This window comes from Loxodonta africana, chromosome 8, assembly GCF_030014295.1.
Source record: "Loxodonta africana isolate mLoxAfr1 chromosome 8, mLoxAfr1.hap2, whole genome shotgun sequence".
NCBI lineage: Eukaryota > Metazoa > Chordata > Mammalia > Proboscidea > Elephantidae > Loxodonta > Loxodonta africana.
The window spans coordinates 43,821,592-43,831,408 of NC_087349.1; the positions used below are offsets into that span (position 1 = coordinate 43,821,592).

The following is a 9,817-nucleotide window of genomic DNA, read 5'->3' on the forward strand; positions in this document are numbered from 1 at the left end:
TTTGGGGCCATTCCAGAGCAGCAGGTTTTATGTATCCCTGTTTCTGAGCAAAGTTCTCAGAAATATATTTTAATACAGTTATTTTCTATTCATTAAATCTTCATAAGTCATTTAACTAGAAAAGTAAATGAGGAAGGTCCAAAAACCTGACTGCCTCAAAAAACAAATCTGCCCCATACAAACCTGAAATCATTGCAGAATCAATGGGGGAAGCTTGCCAGCATCTTGGAGGTGCTGCACATACTGAGACCATTCCAAACAACTTAGATCTAAGGTCACCAACACTGGGAAGGCTTTCTGGCTTAAAATTTTTAGGAACTTTTCTGGGTTTCCCCTTTAGCCTTCAAATATCTTAATACATTTTTAATCAAAACAAATATTATCACAAAAGCTTTTGCTTTCTCTACAACCTGAGCAAGTATAGCATTGTCGGCAAAAAAAACCCAAACTCGTTGCTGTCAGTTGTGATTCACAGTGACGCTATAGGACAGAGTAGAACTGCCTCATAGGGTTTCTGAGAAGCACCTGGTGGGTTCAAACTGCTGACCTTCTGATTAGCAGCCAAACTCTTAACTACTACACCACCAGTTTTTCATCCAGTATCGTAGGAGCCACTATTAAAAATAGGAGCTTCTGCAGGCTGTCCTAGGATTTTCCTTTCCTCTTGACCCACTCCACTTCCCTGATTTCCTAGCCAGTCTTATCACTAGCCCCCTTCTCCTCCCCCCAAAAAATCCATGCTCCTAATCCAGACACAGTCTGGGGTGTGCGTATGTGGTGGTGGGGGGGTTGTGGGCGGGGGGGGGAGGGTGTCTCACAATTCTGGCACATTATTGGAATGGGCAAAGGCAGAGCTGCACAGAAGTGAAAAGGATGGGGCTTTTCTTTCAGGAAGACTCAGATATATGTTTTGATTTTTAAATATTTACAAGTCTTTTGGTTCTGTCCAGCTTAATAACCTGAGATTTTTGCAAATTAGAAAATTTTGCTCTGGAATAGATCATACAACATGGAGAAGAGGACTGACTTCCTGGGTAGTAGGACCCACATACACAGAGTGGGTGCCTCCAGACTAGCACCCACTTTCAAGCACTTTCAGGATGTTCCTGCCAGCAGCATTCTTTAACATTTTAGTTAATGAATTGGCATTCAAAGTAACCTTGGTGAATCAAAGGCGTGAATACACACAGCTGATTTACAGAATAGTGGTTACATGGGGCGGGGTACAGGGAGGCTTCTGGGATGCTGGAAATGCTCTGTATCTTGACCTGGGAAGCTTGTGACATGAATATAATCATCTGTGAAAAATATATCAGACCATATATTTAAGATCTGTTAACTGTGCACTTTTAAATTTAAAAGTTTACCAAAAAAAAAAGGTAAATTAGCAGCAGACTTGGAGTGATAATTGACTTGGCAGTTTAAAAAGCTGTAAAGTGGTATGGGGCAAATAGTAATAGGAAGTAAACCCATTTTCTCCTCAAATCTCCCAGAGACACTGGGTACCATAGAGGTGGGGTGCAGCAATGAGTTGAAAATGGGGAAAGGCGTTTGAAAGTCTCACATGAAGCTACTGGCCCCCCTAAGCCCCCCTTCACCTCCCACAAGCAGCCAAGTGACAATCTCCTTTCCTTACCCCCAGCAGGCAACTAGAGGGTTATTTTCTCGAGAAAACGAATGAGACACCGAGAAGTTCAGGATTCAGGGATGCCAGGCAGACAGTTACCTTGGAGCGGCAGGGCCTGGGAGGGGCAGGGAGGCACGAGATTGTCACTTTCCATCACAAACTCGTTTGTAGAATTTAATTTCCTATGTGCATGTGTTGCTTTGATATATTTCAGGTTTAGGTAAGCATAAAATAAAGATGCATAAATAATAAAAAAAATATATGAGAGCCATTAGGTGTTCTTACCTTTATGTTTTATGTTTACCAGTGTACACTGTTTCTCAAGAACCTCCATGCTGAGGGGAGGTTCTTCTAGCCAACTGCATCCCACCTTACTTACCAAACAAACAAACCCGTTGCCATCCAGTGGATTCTGACTCATAGCGACCCTATAGGACAGAGTAGAACTGCCCCATAGAGCTTCCAAGGAGCGCCTGATGGATTTCAACGGCCGACCTTTTAGTCAGCAGCCGTAGCACTTAACCACTACGCCGCCGCTAGAGCTCAGAATCCATGCATTCAAGCTTCACGACCCACAATCCGGTCACATGGGTTGAGACCTTTCTGCCACACTGCCGGTGCCATGTCTGCAGGCTGTGCACAGGAAAGATGCTGCTGAGGGCTCTCCCACCGACAACCCCAGAATTACATAAGTTCGTGTTTTCAGCACACGAGGTCTCATTCATTGGATCTGCAAGTGCTGAGCCCAACAAGTACCGGGCTACGTACTGAGTTAGGGACTGGAGTCAGAAACAGGAAAAGACAATCAGGCCCAGCCCTCAACCTGGTACCGGGAGCCTGTCAGCCGCTCCACAAGCGGCGCCGCACCTGTCTCCCTCACATCTCTGCGTACCCCGACCCCGCCTCTATCCGGGCCTCTCGCGCTCCGTGTTTCCCCTCTGCCCGCAGGCGTAGAGCTCTGAGCCCAGGTCGCAGCCCAGGGCGGTGCGTCATTTGCCCGCGCCGGGAGGGAGAGGGGCGGGGCCCCGCCGGAGGCGCCTGAGTGGAGACGAAGGGTCTGGTCGCCTAGCGACAGACCCACGCGGAGCCATGGAGCCCAGCCGCAACCGGGAACGCGAGGCCAGGGAATATTTGGAAAAACATAAGATCATGGAGTTCCTGAACCTGCTCACCAGCGCACTCCTCTTTTTCCGTCCGGGTAAGGGTCTCGCCTACCACTCGGCTTTGTGTCCCACCTGCCTCCATACACGGTACAGCCTCGCCTCCACGCCCGCGACTCTCCCGTATACATCCACCTGGACACACTCACACACTCTCGTGCCTCTCGGCTCTTTGAGTTCTCCTGCTGCTAACGGACTAAATTACACAAATACTTTTTGAATGACCTGGTTGTGCCATCCACAAGCCAGGTGCTTCGGGACTTGAGCAGATGGCAGGATCATAGCAGTGGGAGGATCTGGTGTCAGGCGCCTGGTTCCACCCCTTAAAAAAAGGCAGTTTTTGTCTCCTCTCTAGAAAATCGGAGTAATAATAGTACCGATCTCATGGGAAAGTGGGGAAGATTAAATGAACCGTCCTTATACTTGGCAAGAAACGTGCCTGCGGTACATATAGCGACCGTGATCTTTTTCAGATTCTGAGGTTGGTTGGAAAGCTGCTGTACCACTTGGTAGTGCATGCTGCCACCAGGCAGAGGCCTTTTTGACTGTTTGAAACCGAAGAAATGAGTGTGTACTGCAAATTACTGTTTTTACAGGGTATTGTATGAGGCGTCTGGATTTTTGGTAGGAAAAATAGAATTTTAAAAAATTTTTGTGTGTTAGACGTATGCACCAATAGACCTGGGTGGGGACTCTGGGGTATAATTAGTGGTACTTCATGTGTACCACTAAGCACTTAAGCGTAGGCTTGTGGGAGGGGACAAGAAAAAAAAAATCTATACTACCTGCCAAAATTTTAGACACATTTCATGATTCAGCATGCTTCCATTAATGAAAACATACGGAGGCAACAAAAAATTTAAAGCAGAAAATAACTGGTCACCAAAGGGTTAAGAATTTTTAATCTGGTAGGGGAAGTAAACAATTGATAGACTCAGAGGGCCATTTTCAGGAGGCAGCTTTTCCTGACATTTTTTACACACGTCTGAATCCCTTACAAAGTTTAAATCATTTCATAATCTTTGTGTGATGTGTGATAAAAGTTATGTTAAGGTGATAATTTCATTTTAAATCATCTGGATGGCGAAAGCGTTTGCCATTGACTACTAAACTAAAGGTTGATGGTTGAACCCACGCAGCGGTGCCAAAAGAAAGATCTGGCAATCTGCTTCCATAAAGATTTCCTGTTGCTCCCCCCCCACCCCCAGTATATTAAAGCTAATGGCAACTACATGTGTTATAGAGTAAAACTGCTCCACAGGGTTTTCTTGGGTGTATTCTTTTTTCATATATAATTTATTTTGTTGTTGTTGAGAATATACACAGCAGAACATGCACCAATTCAATAATTTCTACATGTACAATTCAGCGACATTGATTACATTCTTCAAGTTGTGCAACCACTTTCACCCTCCTTTTCTGAGTTGTTCTTCCCCCATTAACATAAACTCAGTGCCCCCTAAGTTTCCTGCCTAATCTTTCAAGTTGCTGTTGTCAGTTTGATCCCATATAGATATATCTTAAAAGAGCAAAATGCAAAAAAAACAAAAACCCACAACATTCTTTACTAGTTAAGCCTAAGCTATTGTTTCTTTTTAAGAAGGATTCAGGGGATATTTTTGGTTCAAGGTTTAAAGGTTATCTCAGGGCAGTAGTCTTAGGGGTTCATCTAGCCGCTGGGTCCAAAAGTCTGGAGTCCATGAGAATTTGAAATTCTTTTCTGCATTTTCCCTCTTTTGATCAGGTTCTTCTATAGAATCTTTGATAAAAAAATATTCAGCAACGGTAACTGGGCACTATCCAGTTCTTCTGGTCTCATGGCAAAGGAGGCAGCTGTTCATGGAGGCAATTAGCCACACATTCGATGTCCTCCTCCTATTCCTGACTCTCCTTCTTCCTCTGTTGCTCCAGGTGAATAGAGGCCACTTGCAAGCTTTTAAAAGCCCAGACACCACACAGTGAACTAGGAGGTACAACAGAAGCACTAAACACATTATTCGGCCAATGTCCTATGAAACCATGACCCTAAACCTTCAAACCAAGGAACCAAATCCCATGAAATGTTTGGTTATACATAAGCAGCTTCAGCAGCTACTCTTTTTTTTTTTTTTTTGTCATTGTAAATATAGCTATCACACAAATTTTGCCCATTCAACTTTTTACAGGTATATAACTTATTGACAGCAATTAATCAGCTGTGGAACCCTACCCTTAATCAATGTAATTTTTCCATCACTGTAAACTGAAACTCAGTACTTCATAAGCAATAAAAAAAAAAAAAACTCATTGCTGTCGAGTTAATTCTGACTAGAGTGGCTGGTGGACTCAAACTGCAGACCTTTTGTTTAGCAGCTGAGCACTTAACCACTCTGCCACCAAGGCTCCCCATAAGCAATAACCCCCACTAAATAACATAGGTGTTTAATAATTGTTAAATGACTAAATGACTGTTTGCCTTTGTGACATATTTTAAATTTTATATCAGAAAGAATTGTAACTATTTTGCAGGAAAACCAAGAGAATATTTAATAGCTACATTGGAAAGACTGAGAATTGCCCAAGTAACAGGCGTGCCTTTTTCTTTCTTTATGGATAACAGTAATATTGTGGCTATGTTTGAGATGATGGACTCCTCAAATAGAGGCAGCATATCATTTGTACAGTATAAAGAAGGTCAGTATCTTCTAGAAATTTAGATAGTAGTTCGTGGTCATCCCATCACTTTCTTTAGCTGAAAATAATCCTCACTTTGTAAATTTTTGTTTCTTCTCACACTCACTTTTATAGCCCTAAAGACCTTGGGTCTGTGTACTGCAGATGAAGTTTTAAAAGATGATGGACATGCAATAACCTTGGAAAAATTCAGGGACGAAGTGTAAGTTTTTTTTTTGAATGCGTAATATTTTAATATGTCATGATTTTTAAGTAGAATTACTACATTTTAGAATAGAGGTTCTGTCTTAGTCATCTAGTGTTGCCATAACAGAAACACCATAAGTGGATGGCTTTAACAAAGAGAGATGTATTTTCTCATTCTCACAGTCTAGTAGGTTACAAGTCCAAATTCAGGGTGTCAGCTCCAGGGGAAGGCTTTCTGTCTTTGTCAGCTCTGGAAGAAGGTCCTTTGTCCTCTATCTTCCCCTGGTCAAGGAGCTTCTCAGGCCCAGGGACCCCGTGTCCAAAGAACACACTCTGCTCCTGGTGCTGCCTTCTTGGTGATATGAGGTCCCCAACTCTCTGCTTGCTTCCCTTTCCTTTTATCTCTTGAGAGATAAAAGGTGGTACAGACCACACCTCAGGGAAACTCCCTTTACCTTGGATCAGGGAGGCGACCTGAATAAGGGTGGTGTTACAATCCCACCCTAATCCTCTCAACATAAAATTATAATCACAAAATGGAGGACAACCACACAATACTGGGAATCATGGCCTAACCAAGTTGATACACACATTTTTGGGGTGACATAATTCAATCCATGACAGGTTCCTACCTTTAAAGAGAAATTTTTCATTCCCTTGACACTTTCAGCTGACTAGAGAGGACAAGGAGGGCTGATAATAAAGTCTCTGAGCTTGGGAAGAGGAGGGACAAAATGCTGAAGTTAGGAAGTTCCAGAGGCAGCTTCATTCTTTTCTCATGGAAAACCCCAGCAATTCTCAAAGAATGAGGTGGAAAAGCCCCAATCTGCTAGAACTACCAGAAAAGCTTTAAGCTCAATACACTAGCTTGAAAAATCTTTGTATAAAATACAGAGTAATAGAACTATTTTTCCTCTTGTTTTTTTAATTGTGCATGAGGTGCAAGTTTACAGAGCAAATTAGATTCCCGTTCCATAGTTTGTACATAAAGTGTTTCATGACCTTGGCTTCGTTCCCCACAATGTGTCAGCACTTTCCCCATTCTGCCCTGGTTTCCCTGTTTCCTTTCGTCTTGATTTTCTACTCCTTCCTGCCTCCTTGGAGCTCTGGCAGTATAGTGGTTAAGCACTTGGCTGCTAGCCGAAAGGTGCACTGGCAGGAGAAAGATGTGGCAGTCTGCTTCCTTAAAGATTTACACCATTGGAAACCCTGTGGGGCAGTTCTACTCTGTCCTATGGGGTTGCTGAGTCAAAATCAACTCGATGGCAACAAATTTGGTTTTTTTGTTTGTTTTCCTGCCTTCTCATCTCTGCTTTTGGGCAAATATTGCCCTTTCGATCTCTTATAATTGATTGTTCTAAGGAGCACGTTCATCTCAGGTGTTATTGTTTTTTTTTTATGGGCTTGTCTATTGTTTGACAGAAAGGTAGTCTCCCAGAACAGCTTCAGTTCCAGGTCAAAAGGATGTCTTAGGGCCATAGCCTCGGGGGTTCCTCCATTCTCTGTCAGACCAGTAAGTCTAGTCTTTTTTTAAATTTTCATCTTTTGTTCTACATTTTCCTCCTGCTCTGTTTGGCACCCTCTGTTTTAATCCCAGCAAGAGCTGTTCGTAGTGGTAGCAGGACACCATCTAGTTCTTCTGGTCTCAGGGTCAGGTAGGCTGTGGTTCATTGATCCATTACTCCTTTGGACTAATTGCTCCCTTGAGACTTTGGTTGTTTTCATTCTCTTTTGCTCCAAACTGGAAGAGACCTATAATTTTATCTTAGATGGCCACTCCCAAGCTTTTAAAACTCCAGACGTTACTCACCAAAGTAAGATATAGAACATCGTGTTTAAGAACTATGTTGTGCCAATTGTCATAGTTGTCCCCCAAGTCTATAGTCCTTTGCCTTTGAGCCTGGGAACTTGATCCGTGAGGTGTTTAGTTATGTCTAAGAGGGTTCCCTAACTGTGCCACATGTGTGTTCTATTGTCCATATTAATTTATGAGGAGCACCTACAGTTATGTATTTAGTAATTTCCACCGCCAAACCTTTCTACCATTGGTTGTGCTCCCTTATACCCTCCCTCACCTCTTGGCCTGTCTATCTATGTATCCATTTATAAATTATCATTTGTTAATACTATTGTTGCAGGATTGTCGGTGCTCTAGTAGTTATTGTGTTGTCCTTTATTTCTGCATTCCTCTCGATGTCCTCTCTTGGCTTAATCATGTTGTGCTTCTCCCATATTGTGTACTGCCTTTCCCTTCTCCAATATTAACACTTGTCTACTATCTATTTTTGGAGCCCTGGTGGCATAGTAGTTAAAAGCTTAGCTGCTAACCAAAAGGTCTAATAGACTATTTGTCCTTTTGTGAATGGCTTATTTCACTTAGCATAATGTCCTACAAATTCATCCCTGTTATGTTTAGTGGATTTGTCATTATCCTTTACCATTGCATAGCATCCCATTGTGTGTATGTACCACAGTTTGCTAATCCATTCGTCTTTTGATGGGCACTTAGGTTACTTCTACCTTCTTCTACTGTGAATGCTGCTGTAATGAACATAGGTGTGCATATGTCTATTTGTGTCACAGCTCTTATTTCTTTAGGGTATATACTTAGGAGTGGGATTGCTGGATCATATGGTATTTCTATTTCTAGCTTTTCGAGAAAGCGCCATATTGTTTTCCATAGTGGTTGTACCATTTTACATTCCCACCAGCAGTGTATAAGAATTCCAATCTTCCCACAACCTAACTCTGTGCAAGTAATGTCAGGATGAAGTGGTATCTCATCGTGGTTTGGTTTGCCATCTCTCTAATTGCTAATGACCACAAGCATTTCTTCATATGTTAGCAGCCCGAATGTCTTCTTTGGTGAAGTGTCTGTTCATACCTTTTGCCCATTTTTTAATTGGACTATTTGTCTTTTGTTGTTGTTGAGCTATTGGTTTTCTATAAATTTTAGTGGTTAGACCCTTGTTCGATATGTCATAGCCAAAAATTTTTTCTCAAACTGTAGGTTGTCTTTTTACTCTTTTGTTGAGCATTAAGTGTTTAATTTTTAGATGGTCCCATTTATCTAGTTCATTTTCTTCTGTGTGTGCCCTTTTAGTTATGTTTGCTATTCTATTATGCCATATTTAGAGCCCCTAGCGCTGTCCCTATTTTTTCCTCCACAATCTTTATAGTTTTAGGTTTTATATTAGGTCTTAGATCCATTTTGAGTTAATTTTTGTGTATGGTATGAGCTATGGATTCTCAAAGACAGATACCCAATTTTGCCAGAAACATTTGTTGAAGATACTGTCCCTTCCCCATTCAATAAACTTTGGTCCTTAGTCAAAGATCAGCTGTCCATAGGTTGATAGATTTATGTCTGGGTTCTCAATTCTGTTCCATTGGTCTATATGTCTGTTATTGTACCAGTACCAGGCTGTTTTTGACTACTGTGGCTGTATAGTGTATTGGTTCCCAGATCAGGTAGTGTCAGGCCTCCTACTTTCTTTTTTAATAAAGCTTTACTTATTCAGGACCTTTTTTCCTTCCATATAAAGTTAGTGATTAGTTTTTCCATCTCACTGAAGAATGCTATCGAGATTGCATTTTATCTATATATCGCTTGGGTAAAGTAATGGAATTTATCTCAAAATATTTCCTCAAAATTATCTAGTGCAAAGTAAATGTTTATCAGTAATGCAGGTTGCATGCCAGCATAACCTAGAAACGTAGATTTGAGGTGTTAGAGCATGAAAAGTACTAACTAAATGCTAAGTCAGGAAAAAAAATTACTGAATTAAATTTGACAGTTATATAAAGCCTTCAGTTAATCTAGCTCAATTTGTTTAAAAGTTTTACTCTGAGGATTTATTAATCAAGAAATCATTAATACAGCCCAAGACCAAGGAAAAGTTAGAAGAAGAAGAAAGTTTAAGATTCTCACCTTATCATCAGTTACATAAATATGAAACAAAAAATGTTAAATTACATTCCCTACCCCAGGGGAAAGAGTGAGACAGAGTGCTCTAGCCTGAAATGTTTCATCCTGAAAGAAAAAGCTGCCCACTGCCACTGGAATGGAACTAGGAAGTATTTTAAATGGAAGGACATTTGTGGAAAATGAAGGCCGATCCTACCTTAGTCACCATTTCACAGTGTGTTTCTTATGGAAGTACAGTGAACT

At 41.6% G+C, this 9,817-nt stretch overlaps 1 protein-coding gene across 1 annotated transcript; it reads left to right on the forward strand.

Moving 5' to 3' along the window:
* The first annotated feature begins 1,494 nt into the window (after positions 1 to 1,494).
* Positions 1,495 to 6,260, forward strand: EFCAB10 (EF-hand calcium binding domain 10). The gene is made up of 3 exons (XM_023544511.2): positions 1,495 to 2,825; positions 5,296 to 5,460; positions 5,575 to 6,260. Exons 1-3 carry the CDS (start codon positions 2,717 to 2,719, stop codon positions 5,664 to 5,666), a joined length of 366 nt encoding a protein of 121 aa, XP_023400279.1. The 5' UTR covers positions 1,495 to 2,716; the 3' UTR covers positions 5,667 to 6,260.
* Positions 6,261 to 9,817: the final 3,557 nt, after the last annotated feature.